The 19,187-nt window shown below is 43.4% G+C and overlaps 1 protein-coding gene across 1 annotated transcript; it reads right to left on the bottom strand.

The window, feature by feature from the left end:
- Nucleotides 1–651: 651 nt before the first annotated feature.
- LOC311101831 (integral membrane protein 2C-like) lies at nucleotides 652–14,689 on the bottom strand. Its single transcript, XM_084143042.1, has 6 exons — nucleotides 14,469–14,689; nucleotides 12,145–12,291; nucleotides 11,635–11,823; nucleotides 11,410–11,520; nucleotides 2,092–2,239; nucleotides 652–1,962 (listed from the first exon to the last, which is right to left on the bottom strand). Exons 1-6 carry the CDS (start codon nucleotides 14,559–14,561, stop codon nucleotides 1,877–1,879), a joined length of 774 nt encoding a protein of 257 aa, XP_083999168.1. The 5' UTR covers nucleotides 14,562–14,689; the 3' UTR covers nucleotides 652–1,876.
- Between the last annotated feature and the right edge of the window lie 4,498 nt (nucleotides 14,690–19,187).

Below are 19,187 nucleotides of genomic sequence, written 5' to 3'. Positions count from 1 at the left end.
CTATATGGCAGACAGTCTGTACATAAGGAGTCACTATGGAGTCTAATACAGGAAAGCCAGTGTAAAGATAGCATGCAAATAAATTCATACTTTGAGCCATTGTCTTCCGACAGGTGGCATCACTCCTTTGCAACGCTTGTCCCTCAAACATCAGTGCAGGGGGAATCATCACACTATCTTACGAAAGACAATGCCTTTAGGCCTAAGAAAACACTAATCAAGCAGTGTATTTTGACTGGATATAGGCTATGTAACATATGTGTAGTCTAAAAAGGCTCTACATGTTGTTAGCCAGTATCTACATTTTCTCATCTAAAAATGACATCACACAGCTCAATTAACTGTGTAAAAATCAGATGCTTTTCCACTAAGCCCAAACAGGTCAGTGCATGAGATTTGTTTTCACTTTACCTTACTAAAAGACACCTCATATCATACCACAACTCTCCACTTTAACCTACATAGCACAGATAGCAGTCTGGTTTCACACTTTCACCACTGACACGTAATATGATCCGTTACCTCTAGACAATGAAACAAAGCTGGTGGCACAGAGCCAAAGTGACCCGGGACAGCCAAATGTCCCAATGATGCCCACAATACAGAAACAACTAGCAGTTATTTAGAAAGAACAAACAACAGAAGCCCCCAGGTGTTTTAACTACTTTATTCACAGATAAGACTTCACCAGCAGACAAAATATACAGACCAGTCTAAGGTATAGATTAACATATTATATAATAAACTCCCTTACAGCAGTCATTACTTTAGTCCAGTCTCTGACTCTGGACCAAGGCTTTAAACGTGGTTTATAAAAGATTCTAACAGTGCAGTTTTTCGCTTACAGAGAAACACACATGCAGGGGGGAAAATCAAGACAGAATTCTACTAGAACGACTCACAGAAGCGTTGATAAAGAGTGCAAACGAAGGGGGAGAGGCTCGGCCTCCCCCAAAAGAAAGAACAAATAATGAAGAGGTGATAAGAGGGGCATCAAAAAGGAGGGAGAAACTTTGAAGCTTTCACAGGGGGAAGGGCAGCTTGGCTGGAAATAATCTGCTACATTACATATAACTACACACAGTAAGTGAAGAGCAGGTATTTAATGTCATATACATGATTCTAGACTACTTACATACAGGTGCAAACGTGCACAAAGACTAATAATGGCCAATTTGTCTATTTCACTTTGTAGGGACACTGTTTCTTAAACTCAAATTCTATTTTTTTTTTACCTTAGTCCGATTGGGTGACTGAGCTAAAGAAGAAGAAAGATCAGCTGAAAGAGAAAGAAGCAAGAGGAGGTGTGCTGGGACAGAGAAACAGTGACAGAGAAACAGAGTGAGACAAAGAGCAAGAGATAAAGCTGAGAGCGATGCGGCACAACATTAGGTCGGGTGTTTGCTGAGTAGCAAGATTTCATGCCTTAGCACAGGGTCCTATTACAAAACGAACAGGGATGAGCAGTAATTTCAAGAGCAGGGAAATCAAGTACAGTCACCTTGACAACACATGGAAACGGTTGTCTCCCCTGACAACAGAGGCAGTCACACAGTTATCTTAAGTGGAACCCCCCCATTATAATTAGCTTAGTGGTTCTGCTACATGAAACTATTTCAGCCAAGGTAAATCACAGAGAAAAACATGTATTATTGCAGCCAGGAAACACAAGGAAAACATCACTACTGACAATTACAAAAATGAACTTTTTTTATAAGAGACAGTAAAACATACCAAAAAAGGAACAAAACCATAGTTCAAGTGCAACTGAAACGTAATTCAAAGTATCTACACAGGGATGCGCTACAGTGGCTGGAGAGGTGGCTGTGCCTTGGGGTGTCGTGCGTGGCGGTCATGGTGGGGTAACAGTTTACGCTCAATCACAGATGACCGTCTCAACAACAAACGTGTTCTCAAAGTGGCGGATGCGATGGCAGTTCGCCGCTTCCCGTTTGTTGACGCCTACAAGTCAAACAGTGAAAAGCTTTTATTAGACAAGAGAAAAGATAGACCATTCAGACCCTGAGTGACCCGCAAAACCTTATACAAGGCTCTGAACCTCCCCCTCTCCATCACATCTCCCCAACTTACGTCTGCGGGCGCGGCGCTTCAGACGGTACGTGTCCTTGCCGTTACACAGGCGGTAGATGAAGGGCCCCAGCTGGCGCATGTTGTGAACCTTCCCCGTCACGACCATCTCTTCCTGGATAATGTATGTCTGGGGCAGGTACGTCCCCTTCTAAAGACAGAGAGGGGGAGGTAGACAGGGTTAGAGTTCAGAAAGAGAAAGAGGAAAAGAGAGAAGGGAGAGGAGAGAGAGGAGGAACCCAGACTTCAAAGAAATTGGAAATACAGACATTGACATTCTACAGCGAACATGGTATAGAGGAGATGGACCCACTGGTTGCCCCCTAAGTTACAGAGAGCTGGAAGGCCCATCCACCAAACTACCAGGTGTGAAACAGGGAAGAGACTCTGGCTAGAAATGAATAAGGAAATTATCTCAACAGAGAAGAATGTCCTCATGTGTGCTACCTATATTCCCCAATAGAATCCCCATACTTTAAACGATGACAGCTTCTCCATCCTAGAGGGGGAGATCAACCATTTCCAGGACCATGTACTAGTCTGTGGCGACCTAAATGCCAGAACTGGACAAGAACCTGACACCCTCAGCACACAGGGGGACAAACACCTACCTGGAGGTGACAGCATTGCCTCCCAAATATGCCCCCCTAGAGACAACTATGACAAATCAACCAACAAAAACGGGTCACAACCCCTGCAGCTCTGTCGCATGCTGGGTGTGTACATAGTCAATCGTAGGCTTTGAGGGGACTCTTACAGTAGGTACACCTACAGCTCATCCCTTGGCAGTAGTACTGTAGATTACTTTATCACTGACCTCAACCCAGTCTCTCAGTGTTCACAGTCAGCCCACTGACACCTCTACCAGATCACAGCAAAATCACAGTCTACTTGAACAGAGCAATACTCAATCATGAGGCATCAAAGCCAAAGGAACTGCACAATATTAAGAAATGTTATAGATGGAAGGAAAGTAGTGTAGAAACCTACTAAAAAACAATTAGGCAACAAATTAAATCCCTTTTAGACAACTTCAAGGACAAAACGTTCCACTGTAATAGTGAAGGCGTAAACTTGGCAATAGAAAACCTAAACAGTATATTTGACCTCTCAGCTTCCCTATCAAATCTAACAATTTCAAGCAGACAACCTAAGAAAATTAACAATGACGACAAATGGTTTGATGAAGAATGTAAAAACCTAAGAAATTGAGAAACCTATCCAATCAAAAACAGAGACCCAGAACACCTGGAAATAAACAAGACAAAAAAACAGAAAACTTGAGCGTGCATAACTATTCACCCCCCCAAAGTCAATAGTTTGTAGAGCCACCTTTTGCAGCAATTACAGCTGCAAGTCTCTTGGGCTATGTCTCTATAAACTTGGCACATCTAGCCACTGGGATTTTTGCCCATTCTTCAAGGTTCCGCTGGTGTACAGCAATCTTTGAGTCATACCACAGATTCCCAATTGGATTGAGGTCTGGGCTTTGACTAGGCCATTCCAAGACATTTAAATGTTTCCCCTTAAACCACTCGAGTGTTGCTTTAGCAGTATGCTTAGGATCATTGTCCTGCTGGAAGGTGAACCTCTGTCCCAGTCTCAAATCAATTTTAGTCTCATCTGACTAGAGTACCTTCTTCCATATGTTTGGGGAGTCTCCCACATGCCTTTTGGCGAACACCAAACGATTTGCTTATTTTTTTCTTTAAGCAATGGCTTTTTTCTGGCCACTCATCCGTTAAGCCCAGCTCTGTGGAGTGTACGGCTTAAAGTGGTCCTATGGACAGATACTCCAATCTCCGCTGTGGAGCTTTGCAGCTCCTTCACGGTTATCTTTGGTCTCTTTGTTGCCTCTCTGATTAATGCCCTCCTTGCCTGGTCCGTGAGTTTTGGTGGGCGGCCCTCACTTGGCAGGTTTGTTGTGGTGCCATATTCTTTCCATTTTTTAATAATGGATTTAAATGGTGCTCCGTGGGATTGGACTACCGTGGGATATGCATCAACATATGTGTCAACAGCAACCTTGGAAAAATCCTCTGCATTATCATTAACAGCAGACTTGTACATTTCCTCAGTGAAAACAATGTATTGAGCAAATGTCAAATCGGCTTTTTACCAAATGACTGTACAACAGACCAAGTATTCACCCTGCACACCCTAATTGACAAACAAACAAAACAAAGGCAAAGTCTTCTCATGCTTTGACTCAATTTGGCATGAGGGTCTGCTATACAAATTGATGGAAAGTGGTGTTGGGGGAAAAACATACAACATTATAAAATCCATGTATACAAACAAGTGTTCAGTTAAAATTGGCAAAAAACAAATATCTTTCCACAGGGCCGTAGGGTGAGACAGGGATGCAGCTTGAGCCCAAGCCTCTTCAACACACACACAGTAGAAGTCAGAAGTTTACATACACCTTAGCCAAATACATTTAAACTCAGTTTTTCACAATTCCTGACATTTAATCCTAGTAAAAATTCCCTGTCTTAGGTCAGTTAGGATCACCACTTTATTTTAAGAATGTGAAATGTCAGAATAATAGTAGAGAGAATGATTTATTTCAGCTTTTATTTATTTCATCACATTCCCAGTGGATCAGAAGTTTACATACACTCAATTAGTATTTGGTAGCATTGCATTTAAATTGGTTAACTTCGGTCAAACGTGTCGGGTAGCCTTCCACAAGCTTCCCACAATAAGTTGGGTGAATTTTGGCACATTCCTCCTGACAGAGCTGGTGTAACTGAGTCAGGTTTGTAGGCCTCCTTGCTCGCACAAGCTTTTTCAGTTCTGCCCACAAATGTTCTATAGGATTGAGGTCAGGGCTTTGTGATGGCCACTCCAATACATTTACATTTTTAGTCATTTAGCAGACGCTCTTTTCCAGAGTGACTTACAGTTAGTGAGTGCATACATTCGTTTTTTATTTTTCATACTGGCCCCCTGTGGGAATACCTTGACTTTGTTGTCCTTAAGCCATTTTGCCACAACTTTGGAAGTATGCTTGGGGTCATTGTCCATTTGGAAGACCCATTTGCGACCAAGCTTTAACTTCCTGACTGATGTCTTGAGATGTTGCTTCAATATATCCACATAATTTTCCTTCCTCATGATGCCATCTATTTTGTGAAGTGCACCAGTCCCTCCTGCAGCAAAGCACCCCCACAGCATGATGCTGCCACTCCCGTGCTTCACGGTTGGGATGGTGTTCTTTGGCTTGCAAGCAACCCCCTTTTTCTTCCAAACATAACAATGGGCATTATGGCCAAACAGTTCTATTTTTGTTTCATCAGACCAGAGGACATTTCTCCAAAAAGTACGATCTTTGTCCCCATGTGCAATTGCAAACCGTAGCCTGGTTTTTTATGGCAGTTTTGGAGCAGTGGCTTCTTCCTTGCTGAGCGGCCTTTCAGGTTATGTCGATATAGAACTCGTTTTTACTGTGGATATAGATACTTTTGTACCCGTTTCCTCCAGCATCTTCACAAGGTCCTTTGCTGTTGTTCTGGGATTGATTTGCACTTTTCACACCAAAGTACGTTCATCTCTAGGAGACAGAACGCGTCTCCTTCCTGAGCGGTATGACGGCTGCGTGGTCCCACAGTGTTTATACTTGCGTACTACTGTTTGTACAGATGAACACTGTACCTTCAGGCGTTTGGAAATTGCTCCCAAGGATGAACCAGACTTGTGGAGGTCCCCCCAAAAAATCTGAGATCTTGGCTGATTTCTTTTGATTTTTCCCATGATGTCAAGTAAAGAGGCACTGAGTTTGAAGGTAGGCCTTGAAATACATCCACAGGTACACCTCCAATTGACTCAAATGATGTCAATTAGCCTATCAAAAGCTTCTAAAGCCATGACATCATTTTCTGAAAATGTCCAAGCTGTTTAAAGGCACAGTCAACTTAGTGTATGTAAACTTCTGACCCACTGGAATTGTGATACAGTGAATTATAAGTGAAATAATCTGTCTGCAAACAATTGTTGGAAAAATCACTTGTGTCATGCACAAAGTAGATGTCCTAACCGACTTGCCAAAACTATAGTTTGTTAACAAGACATTTGTGGAATGGTTGAAAAATGAGTTTTAATGACTCCAACCTAAGTGTATGTAAACTTCCGACTTTAACTGTATACATATACACACACACACATATATAAACATACATACATATATATACAGCTCTGGAAAAAATTAAGAGAACACTGCACATTTTTCTTAAATCAGCATCTCTACATGTATGACAGCCATTCCATTCCAGTGTCTGTTGAATTCCAACACAGGCACACCTCATTCTACTGAATTAGGTACTGATTAGGTGATCATCTGAGACAAATCTTATTTAACGAGGAAAAGTATAAAAACCACTGCTGTGGTAATCACTATCCTCTTGCAATAGGAACAGCTGGATGGCAAAAACAGTGCTAATAGTACTTCAAAAGTAATATTAATAAAAAAATAACTATTGACCATGCCAAAAGAGATGAAAAGGAAAGTTTTGAGTGAGGAATAGAAGGGTTCAATTATGGCTTTACTGGCAGAGGGATACAGTGAGCGTCAGGTTGCTTCCATCCTTAAAATGTCAAAGACAGCGGTTCATAAGAACAAGGTCAAGCAGCAGACATTGGGAACAACAAAGCTACAGACTGGCAGAGGGCGAAAACAACTCTCTACTGACCGGGATGACCCCCAAATCATTTGACTGTCACTCAACAACCGTAGGACGACATCAAGTGACCTACAAAAAGAATGGCAAACGGCAGCTGGGGTGAAGTACACGGCGAGGACGGTTCGAAACAGGCTCCTAGGGGCAGGGCTGAAGTCGTGCAAAGCTAGAAAAAAGCCCTTCATTAATGAGAAGCAAAGAAAAGCCAGGCTGAGGTTTGCAAAAGACCATAAGGAATGAACCGTAGAGGACTGGAATAAGGTCATCTTCTCTGATGAGTCCAATTTTCAGCTTTGCCCAACACCTGGTCGTCTAATGTTAGACGGAGACCTGAAGAGGCCTACAAGCCACAGTGTCTCGCACCCACTTTGAAATTTGGTGGAGGATCGGTGATGATTTGGGGGTGCAAATTCCAGCAAGGCTGGAATCGGGCAGATTTGTCTTTGTGAAGGACGCATGAATCAAGCCACATACAAGGTTGTCCTGGAAGAAAACTTGCTTCCTTTTGCTCTGACATTGTTCCCCAACTCTGAGGATTGGTTTTTCCAGCAGGACAATGCGCCATGCCACACAGCAGGGTCAATCAAGGTGTGGATAGAAGACCACCAGATCAAAACTATAGTTTTGGCAAGTCGGTTAGGACATCTACTTTGTGCATGACACAAGTAATTTTTCCAACAATTGTTTACAGACAGATTACGTCACTTATAATTCACTGTATCACAATTCCGGTGGGGCAGAAGTTTACATGAACTAAGTTGACTGTGCCTTTAAACAGCTTGGAAAATTCCAGAAAATGATGTCATGGCTTTAGAAGCTTTTGATAGGCTAATTGACATCATTTGAGTCAATTGGAGCTGTACCTGTGGATGCATTTCAAGGCCTACCTTCAAACTCATTGCCTCTTTGCTTGACATCATGGGAAAATCAAAAGAAATCAGCCTAGACCTCAGAAAAAAGATTGTAGACCTCCACAAGTCTGGTTCATCCTTGGGAGCAATATCCAAACGCCTGAAGGTTCATGTTCATCTGTACAAACATTAGTACGCAAGTATAAACACCATGGGACCACGCAGCCGTCATACCGCTCAGGAAGGAGACGCATTTTGTCTCCTAGAGATGAACGTACTTTGGTGCGAAAAGTGCAAATCAATCCCAGAACAACAGCAAAGGACCTTGTGAAGATGCTGGAGGAAACGGGTACAAAAGTATCTATATCCACAGTAAAACGAGTCCTATATCGACATAACCTGAAAGGCCGCTCAGCAAGGAAGAAGCCACTGCTCCAAAACCACCATAAAAAAGCCAGACTACGGTTTGCAACTGAACATGGGGACAAAGATCGTACTTTTTGGAGAAATGTCCTCAGGTCTGATAAAAAAATTTTTTTACTGTTTGGCCATAATGCCCATCGTTATGTTTGGAGGAAAAAGGGGGTTGCTTGCAAGCCGAAGAACACCATCCCAACCGTGAAGCACTGGGGTGGCAGCATCATGCTGTTGGGGTACTTTGTGGCAGGAGGGACTGGTGCACTTCACAAAATAGATGGCATCATGAGGAAGGAAAATTATGTGGATATATTGAAGCAACATCTCAAGACATCAGTCAGGAAGTTAAAGCTTGGTTGCAAATGGGTCTTCCAAATGGACAATGACCCCAAGCATACTTCTAAAGTTGTGTCAAAATGGCTTAAGGACAACAAAGTCAAGGTATTGGAGTGGCCATCACAAAGCCCTGACCTCAATCCTATAGAAAATATGTGGGCAGAACTGAAAAAGTGTGTGCGAGCAAGGAGGCCTACAAACCTGACACAGTTACACCAGCTCTGTCAGGAGGGATGGGCCAAAATTCACCCAACCTATTGTGGGAAGCTTGTGGAAGGCTACCCGAAACGTTTGACCCAAGTTAAACAATTTAAAGGCAATGCTACCAAATACTAATTGAGTGCATGTAAACTTCTGACCCACTGGGAATGTAATGAAAGAAATAAAAGCTTAAATAAATCATTCTCTCTGACATTTCACATTCTTAAAATAAAGTGGCGATCCTAACTGACCTAGGATTAAACTGACCTAGGATTAAATGTCAGGAATTGTGAAAAACTTAGTTTAAATGTATCTAAACTTCCAACTTCAACTGTACATATATATATATATATATATATATTATACACACACACACATCAACGAATTGGCGAGGCCACTAGAACAATCTGCATCACCCAGGTCTCTCCCTACTAGAATCTGAAGTCAAATGTCTACTGTTTGCTGATGATCTGGTGTTCTGTCACCAACCAAGGAGGGCCTACAGCAGCACCTAGATCTTCTGCACAGATTCTGTCAGACCAGGGCCCTGACAATATATCTCAGTAAGACAAAAATAATGGTGTTCCAACAAAGGTCCAGTTGCTAGGCCCACAAATACAAATTCCATCTAGACACCGTTGCCCTAGAGCACACAAAAAACTATACCTAGCCAGGCTTAAACATCAGCACCACAGGTAACTTTCACAAGGCTGTGAACGATCTGAGAGACAAGGCAAGAAGGGCCTTATACGCCATCAAAAGGAACATAAAATTTGACATACCACTTAGGATCTGGCTAAAAATACTTGAATCAGTTATAGAACCCATTGCCCTTTATGGTTGTGAGGTCTGGGATCCGCTCACCAACCAAGAATTCACAAAATGGGACGAACACCAAATTGAGACTGCATGCAGAATTCTGCAAGAATATCCTCTATGTACAACATAAAACACCAAATAATGCATGCAGAACAGAATTAGGCCGATACCCGCTAATTATCAAAATCCAGAAAAGAGACGTTAAATTCCACAACCACCTAAAAGGAAGCGATTCCCAAACCTTCCATAACGAAGCCATCACCTACAGAAAGGTGAACCTGGAGAAGAGTCCCCTAAGCAATCTGGTCCTGGGGCTCTGTTCACAAACACAAACAGACCCCACAGAGCCCCAGGACAACAACAACAACAACACAATTAGACCCAACCAAATCATGAGAAAACTAAAAGAGAATTACTTGACACATTGGAAAGAATTTACAAAAAAACAGAGCAAACTAGAATGATATTTGGCCCTAAACAGAGAGTACACAGTGGCAGAATACCGGACCACTGTGACTGACCCAAAATTAAGGAAAGCTTTGACTATGTACAGACTCAGTGAGCATAGCCTTGCTATTATGAAAGGTCGCCATAGGGATGACCTGGCTCTCAAGAGAAGACAGGCTATGTGCCCACAGAATAAGGTGGAAACTGAGCTGCACTTCCTAACCTCCTGCTAAATGTATGACCATATTAGAGACATATTTCCCTCAGATTACACAGACCTACAAATAATTCTAAAAACAAATCCAATTTTGATAAACTCCCATATCTATTGGGTGAAATACCACAGTGTGCAATCACAGCAGCAAGATTTGTGACCTGTTGCCACAAGGGCAACCAGTGAAGAACAAACACAATTGTAAATTCAACCCATATTTATGTTTCTTTATTTTCCCTTTTGTACTTTAACTATTTGCACATCATTACAACACTGTATATAGCCATAATCTGACATTTGACATTTCTCTATTCCTTTGGAACTTTTGTGAGTGTAATGTTTACTGTTCATTTTTTATTGTTTATTTCACTTTTGTTTATTATCTATTTCACTTGCTTTGGCAATGTAAAGATATGTTTCCCATGCCAATAAAGCACTTTGAATTGAATTGAGAGCGAGAGAGCGAGAGAGCGACAGACAGACACAGAAGGGAGAGCGGAGAGAGGGACAGAGACAGAAGGGAGAGCGGAGAGAGGGACAGAGACAGAAGGGAGAGCGGAGAGAGGGACAGAGACAGAAGGGAGAGCGGAGAGAGGGACAGAGACAGAAGGGAGAGCGGAGAGAGGGACAGAGACAGAAGGGAGAGCGGAGAGAGAGCCGAGACAGAAGGGAGAGCGGAGAGAGGGACAGAGACAGAAGGGAGAGCGGAGAGAGGGACAGAGACAGAAGGGAGAGCGGAGAGAGGGACAGACACAGAAGGGAGAGCGGAGAGAGGGACAGAGACAGAAGGGAGAGCGGAGAGAGGGACAGAGACAGAAGGGAGAGCGGAGAGAGGGACAGAGACAGAAGGGAGAGCGGAGAGAGGGACAGAGACAGAAGGGAGAGCGGAGAGAGGGACAGAGACAGAAGGGAGAGCGGAGAGAGGGACAGAGACAGAAGGGAGAGCAGAGAGAGGGACAGAGACAGAAGGGAGAGCGGAGAGAGGGACAGAGACAGAAGGGAGAGCGGAGAGAGGGACAGAGACAGAAGGGAGAGCGGAGAGAGGGACAGAGACAGAAGGGAGAGCGGAGAGAGGGACAGAGACAGAAGGGAGAGCGGAGAGAGGGACAGAGACAGAAGGGAGAGCGGAGAGAGGGACAGAGACAGAAGGGAGAGCGGAGAGAGGGACAGAGACAGAAGGGAGAGCGGAGAGAGGGACAGAGACAGAAGGGAGAGCGGAGAGAGGGACAGAGACAGAAGGGAGAGCGGAGAGAGGGACAGAGACAGAAGGGAGAGCAGAGAGAGAACATAATAGGATGTGGAAAATGAGAGATGGTATCTCAGACAGAAAGTGAGAGAGAGACAGGATTTATGTTACCTTAACGTTGACCAGCAGTTCCCAGAGGTTCCGTGGGGGCATGACGATGGTGGTATTGAGCTCGATGACATAGCATTTGTCCAGAGTGATGTCATGGTAGGCAGTCAGTCCCTGGTGACATAGACAGAGAAAAATAACTAATTAAAACTGTAAAAACCTGGCTGATTGACTCTACATCCTACAAGAGGTGTGCGCGTGCGTGTACATGTGCCTAGTCCTCCTCACCCTGTGAAAGTCGTGGATGATGTCAGCGGGGTCGCTTCCTCCAAAATGGGGCACAGGCACGCTGATCTGCTCATAGTTGTCTTCCAGGTAGATGCCCACGTTCTCCTCCAGCTCCTGTCTGCCTCTCAGAGGAGCGTACACAGAGTCTTCATAACGAACCCTGCAGTGGAACAGACTCTCCTCTGGGATCTAGGTCAAGGCACAGGGGAACCGTTAGCAAGGCTATCACTAACTATCATCTTCATGATCAGTCTTCATTATCATGATCCACGACTGGGATAGAATGACCAATGTGCTGATAAACAAATGGAAAACTCTGATCTCAACTGTACATCATAACACCACCACCAGAGACAGTTACACCAGGATGCACATTTAGAAATCCCACATCAAAAGATAGGACCATAGAGTATAGTATAGAGTAGTTAGACATATAGTCCTAAGTGGTATCATCAGAGTGTTGTCTCATACTGTCACTGTACTGAGACACTGTATGAAGGTGCCAGGTACCTGAGGTATGAAGTAGTAGCGGTAGACATAGATGGAGGCCAACACCAGGCCAGACATGAAGACCACCAGGCCAGAGGTCAGGCAGCATAGGCCGTTCAGAGGAGACCTCCGGGAGCGCAGAGGCAAAACCAGCTCCTCATCATCCTCCTGACAGGGAGACAGGGAGAGGCACAGGGTCACATACATGCATGTTACACCAGGCTAGTGTCCTGTCCAGGGGGTGCACTTCTACATCAAGCTGCCTCATGCTACAGAACAAACTCAAGACAAAGCTTACTTGTCCAAGGCTTACTTACTTAATTATCACCCCCCTCCTGCTCTTAGATAGAAAGATGATTATACAAAAGTGAATCCTGAAACCTTCAGCTATAATTACGCTAGGTGGAATAAATCTGCACGTTTTAGCAGGGAAACAGCAACGTGGTTGGCAGAGAGAGGGATGACAAAGTGGTTAGTAACGTGGCACTTCTAAGACAGAGTGTAACGCCACCCCATGTCTCTCACACCATCTGCCTCTGCTACATGCTCAACCGGTGTGTTGACAGGGTGGCACGGGTTGGCACGAGGCACACGATAGTAGTCTACACCACTCACGTAACCATTTATGATAATTAACATAACATGTGACTGATGTGAGCGGAAATCCTTTCTACCGTATATGTTCAACTACGTGGGTGGAAAGGTGGTTGTACAGGTACATTTATCCTGGAGGATGAGCTCTGTGCGTAGGAGACAACAAAGCAAGTTATTCTTAGCTGGTACTTGGAGTGAAATTCTCCTGACGTTGCTATTGCCTGCATATGAAAACAGCTCACAGACTATCAAACCAAAAACCTTGGTGTTATGACAGCCTGTGCTGAAGGATAAACTAGGAGATAAGATGCACACGGACAAAGGGATAGGCATCATTTTCGATGTCTGTGTGTGTCTGTCAGTGTGTGTGTGTCTGTCAGTGTGTGTGTCTGTCAGTGTGTGTGTGTGTGTGTCTGTCAGTGTGTGTGTCTGTCATTGGGTGTGTGTGTCTGTCAGTGTGTGTGTGTGTGTGTGTGTGTGTGTGTGTGTGTCTGTCAGTGTGTGTGTGTGTGTGTGTGTGTGTGTGTCTGTCAGTGTGTGTGTGTGTGTCTGTCTGTCAGTGTGTGTGTGTGTGTGTGTGTGTGTGTCAGTGTGTGTGTGTCTGTCAGTGTGTGTGTCTGTCAGTGTGTGTGTCTGTCAGTGTGTGTGTGTGTGTCTGTCAGAGTGTGTGTGTGTCTGTCAGTGTGTGTGTGTGTGTTCCCCACAGAGGCAGATAGCTACCAGTGTTTCCTTCCCCGCTGATTGAGATAAGAGGGCCTTACATGGACTGAGAATGTGACAATGGTCTGTCTACATTTCCAACAAACCCTATAGATGGTAATGGCCAATAGGCCACTGCCAACATACCCTTGAGAAAAAAACAGGCACACATACACCCTAATTGGTTAAGATGCATCCTTCTAACCTTTGATCAAATACACTTCTAAGGCTTTCGTTGTAGCTCATTATTGTCTGCAAGGGGCTGTCTGAAAGCAAAGCATATTTGATTGGATTTGAAACAGCAGGATGCTGGGAAGCAAAGCTTTCCTAGAACCACTACATCACAAGTTGAGAACTGTAGCCTACTGTTGGCACAGTGATGCTGCTTATGAAATATGAACTTGCATGGCAAGCAGCAGTAACCTCCATCTGCCATTTTGTCTGCTGCCTGTGTTTGGTAAACATGTTTTTCTTGTAATCCATTCACATTTGCCAAGAGATAATTCTTCATAATCCACAACAATCATTATAGGTTTATGCTTAGAGCAAAAGTAATAATTTGATCCTTCTTGATTTAGGTTCTTACAGCTAATAATTTAACTCCAATGTTGACAACATCGGCGTTACATTCTCATAGCCTAACGTTGGCCTAAATAATTGATGTTGATAAAGCTAATTTGTCTAAGAACATCCACGTAACTATGTTCAATAGTAATGATGCTAGCAGTTCCCCTTTGTTCAGTCACTAGACTATTTAGTAGACTATTTGGCAAAGTGCAGACATTTCCACAAATAGCTTGTTAGCCGCACAGCATCGTTTCCTGCCAAATGGCAATGGCTGCTCTGATCTCAAACAAGGTTAAAATGCTCCTGCCGCGTTCTTCAGTGTGCTGGTAAATTTCAAGTTAAATTCCCCGCAGACGCTTGACAGCCCACCGCGCGCGAGTCAATAATTACTGGAGGTAGCGCTAGCTAGCTATGTTTTATCGAAGGGCAATGCACACAAAGCGATATCATGTTTCAACCACAACGAAAATGCATCACTAACTTACCATCGGATGGGTTATGAGAATTTCGGTCTTTTCTCCATCATTCTCCTTCTCGACTTTCTGTCCCGCGACGGACAGGAAAGTGATCTTGACCATTGCTGTTCCAGTCAAAGACTAATCAGGTGGGTTTCGTTTCCTCTAGCTACTGTAGCTAGATCCCCTTTCATATGTGAGCCTTTCTCTTCTGATACAATGTAGCTGGTTGTCGCTTCTTCTTCTTAAGTGGGGTTTATCGGCGGTTGGCATCCAACATTATGGTGCATTACCGCCACCTACCGTACTGGAATGTGGGTCAGAGACAGGGAGAAACTAAATCCTACCTGCCAACCCCGTTTCTCTTAAAAAGATAACTAAATATTTGAGACTATATCTAATGACATTCTGCTCAATATACTCTTTAAACGAATTGCCTGTATCCCCTTCTCCCTCATACTAAATCTAATCCCCACACTGTAGCAATACATGCTCCACAGTCTCTATTTCCTGACAATAATCACACTTTCCTGATGGCTGCTTTCCTATCACGTTTAATGTCTTATTCAACTGGCTGTGTCCCACCCTTAATCTTGTAAAAATAGCCTCCTCTCTTCTGTCCCTTCCTGCCGTCCTCCCCTCCCCGACTTTCCTCTGTACCTGAAATAAATGCCTTCCCTTATTATTTATATTCCACTGCTCCTGCCACCTCTGCACCATCACTGTATATATCAGTCTTTTTGCCTCTGCCTTGCTCATTGACACTTCAACATCAACATCCCCACTACTAAGTGCTTGTTTAGCCTGTTCATCTACAGCCTTGTTCCCCTCAACCCCCACATGGGCTGGAACCCAAGTAAATCTTATCTGAATACCCATCTGTTTAATCCTGCCATGGGTTTGTAGCACCTCATAAAGCAGGTGTTGTCTGCTACGTGAGCTAAAGGACTGGAGACTCATTAACACTGCACATGAGTCAGAGCAAATAACTATTCTATCTGGCTTAACTTCCTCCACCCACTGCAAGGCCAACAGTATGGCCATCAGCTCCGCCGTATATACAGCCAGATGATCTGTAATACATTTCCTGACTTCCACCCCACACTCCTGCACTACAAATGCTGACCCAGTACGTCCTGTCCTTGGATCTTTTGAACCATCTGTTTAAATGGCCACAAAATCCTGATACATTTACATCATTTAGCAGACGCTCTTATCCAGAGCGACTTACAGTTAGTGAGTGCATACATTTTCATACTGGCCCCCCGTGGGAATCGAACCCACAACCCTGGCGTTGCAAGCACCATGCTCTACCAACTGAGATACAGGAGGCCTGATACACAATTTACAGACGTCTCTTAAAGAAATCAGCTGGATCAACCCCCTCCCTATCTTTCTGTAGTCTCTCCAACACTTCTAGATCAACTACTGGAGTCAGCTGGTTGTCGCAATCTTCTTCTTCTATTATACAGTTGAAGTCGGAAGTTTACATACACCTTAGCCAAATACATTTAAACTCAGTTTTTCACAATTTCTGACATTTAATCCTAGTAAAAATTCCCTGTCTTAGGTCAGTTAGGATCACCACTTTATTTGAAGAATGTGAAATGTCAGAATAATAGTAGAGAGAATGATTTATTTCAGCTTTTATTTCTTTCATCACATTCCCAGTGGATCAGAAGTTTACATACACTCAATTAGTATTTGGTAGCATTGCCTTTAAATTGTTAAACTTGGGTCAAACGTTTCGGGTAGCCTTCCACAAGCTTCCCACAATAAGTTGGGTGAATTTTGGCCCATTCCTCCTGACAGAGCTGGTGTAACTGAGTCAGGTTTGTAGGCCTCCTTGCTCGCACACGCTTTTTCAGTTCTGCCCACATATTTTCTATAGGATTGAGGTCAGGGCTTTGTGATGGCCACTCCAATACCTTGACTTTGTTGTCCTTAAGCCATTTTGCCACAACTTTGGAAGTATGCTTGGGGTCATTGTCCATTTGAAAGACCCATTTGCGACCAAGCTTTAACTTCCTGACTGATGTCTTGAGATGTCTTGAGATTTTGCTTCAATATATCCACATAATTTTCCTTCCTCATGATACCATCTATTTTGTGAAGTGCGCCAGTCCCTCCTGCAGCAAAGCACCCCCACAGCATGATGCTGCCACCCCCGTGCTTCACGGTTGGGATGGTGTTCTTCGGCTTGCAAGGCCCCCCTTTTTCCTCCAAACATAGCGATGGTCATTATGGCCAAACAGTTCTATTTTTGTTTCATCAGACCAGAGGACATTTCCCCATAAATTACGATCTTTGGCCCCATGTGAAGTTGCAAACCGTAGTCTGGCTTTTTTATGGCGGTTTTGGAGCAGTGGCTTCTTCCTTGCTGAGCGGCCTTCAGGTTATGTGGATATAGGACTCGTTTTACTGTGGATATAGATACTTTTGTACCTGTTTCCTCCAGCATCTTCACAAGGTCCTTTGCTGTTGTTCTGGGATTGATTTGCACTTTTCGCACCAAAGTACGTTCATCTCTAGGAGACAGAACGCGTCTTCTTCCTGAGCGGTATGCCGGCTGCGTGGTCCCATGGTGTTTATACTTACGTACTATTGTTTGTACAGATGAACGTGGTACCTTCAGGCGTTTGGATGAAGGATGAACCTTTTTCTGAGGTCTTGGCTGATTTCTTTTGATTTTCCCATGATGTCAAGCAAAGAGGCACTGAGTTTGAAGGTAGGCCTTGAAATACATCCACAGGTACACCTCCAAATGACTCAAATTATATCAATTAGCCTATCAGAAGCTTCTAAAGCTATGACAAGGTGATGTTTAAAGGCACAGTCAATTTAGTGTATGTAAACTTCTGACCAACTGGAATTGTGATACAGTGAATTATAAGTGAAATAATCTGTCTATAAACAATTGTTGGAAAATTACTTGTGTAATGCACAAAGGAGATGTCCTAACCGACTTGCCAAAACTATAGTTTGTTAACAAGACATTTGTGGAGTGGTTGAAAAACGGGTTTTAATGACTCCAACCTAAGTGTATGTAAACTTCCGACTTCAAATGTATAATGGCGGTGCACAAACCGACGTTAAAGGTGCATGCCGCCACCTACTGTGCTGGAGTGTGTGATCAATCACAGTTTACAAAATTTCTAAATTTTCCTACCTAACTCAGTACTTCTGAGAAAATAAAAAAGAGCCCTACTAACTTCTAATAGACCCTCCCCCATCCTCCAAATCCCTTCCAAACCCCCCCAACCCCGTCCAACCTCAATGACCCTACACTTCAATCTTTCCCTCTCTTCAACATACTTACAACAATATAACAACACATGCTCCACCGTTTAATCAACCATACACTCCAGACACAAACCATTCACATGCTTGCCAACCAGATGTAATAACAAGTTCAATGTATAATGTCCTAAGCGCAATCAAGCAAACACCACCTCTTCCTTCCTAATCTGACCTTTGAATCTTGGTCCACTGACCTTTCCTTGGAGGGCATATATATGCCGGCCCTTGGGCTCAGAGTCCCATCTCTTCTACCACACATCTATCAAAATAGCTCTGATCTTACATTTGGCCTCACCTCTACCCAGTGGAACATTAATATCAATTATATCTATTTTCAAAGCTCTTTTGGCTAACTGGTCTACAATTTAATTCCCTTCCACACCCAAATGTGCTGAGACCCAGCATAATCTCACTACTACACCCAGTCTCTCAATTCTCCATAATAACATGAATACCTCCAATAGTAGGTCACTCCTATTAGATTTACCAGATGATAAACTATTCAATACAGACAGAGAATCTGAGCATTCTATAATTCTAACAGGTTGTAAATCCTCCACCCACTGGAGGGCAACTACTATCGCCAACAGTTCAACTGAGTATACTGACAGTTCATCTGTTAGTCTTCTTCATATCTGCACATCAAATTCAGGAACGTAAACGCCTGCTCCTGTGCGCCCACTATCTGGGTCCTTGGATCCATCTGTGAAAAGTGGTAAAAAAGCATAAAAACTTCTACCAATGTAATTGTCAACCAATTTCCATATCACTGACTTCTGACCAATTTTTCCTTTTCTCTACCATGGTTAGATCAACAACAGGATCTGGGAGTAACCATGGAGGAACATCCCCTATCACCATAGAAGGGCCAACCTCCAATTCCCTCTAACCACTCTCATCAGCAAGCTTTCCAACTGTCCAACCAAAACCACTACTTTGTCTACTAGTATATTTCCAACAGTCATCTAGAACAGTAGCAGTGGGATGCTCAACCTCACAGCCTTTCAACCTAACCCAATAAGCGAATTACCATTTTTTAACGCCGTATATCCAAAGGCATCTTACCTGCCTCCACTAGTAAGGCACATACAGATGTTGATTTAAATGCACCAATACATATCCTTAAAGCTATATACTGGATTCTGTCCGGCTTCTGAAGCCAAGTCTTCACCGCTGTTCTATAAACTATACACCCATAATCAATTGTCATCCTGATCAGAGCTCTATACAGTGAGGGAAAAAAGTATTTGATCCCCTGCTGATTTTGTACGTTTGCCCACTGACAAATAAATGATCAGTCTATAATTTTAATGGTAGGTTTATTTGAACAGTAAGAGACAGAATAACAACAAAAAAATCCAGAAAATCGCATGTCAAAAATGTTATCAATTGATTTGCATTTTAATGAGGGAAATAAGTATTTGACCCCTCTGCAAAACATGACTTAGT

This window comes from Coregonus lavaretus (assembly GCF_964263955.1).
Source record: "Coregonus lavaretus genome assembly, chromosome: 26".
NCBI lineage: Eukaryota > Metazoa > Chordata > Actinopteri > Salmoniformes > Salmonidae > Coregonus > Coregonus lavaretus.
The sequence above is the reverse complement of the archived record's forward strand: the minus strand, read 5'-3'. Positions and strand labels throughout refer to the sequence as shown.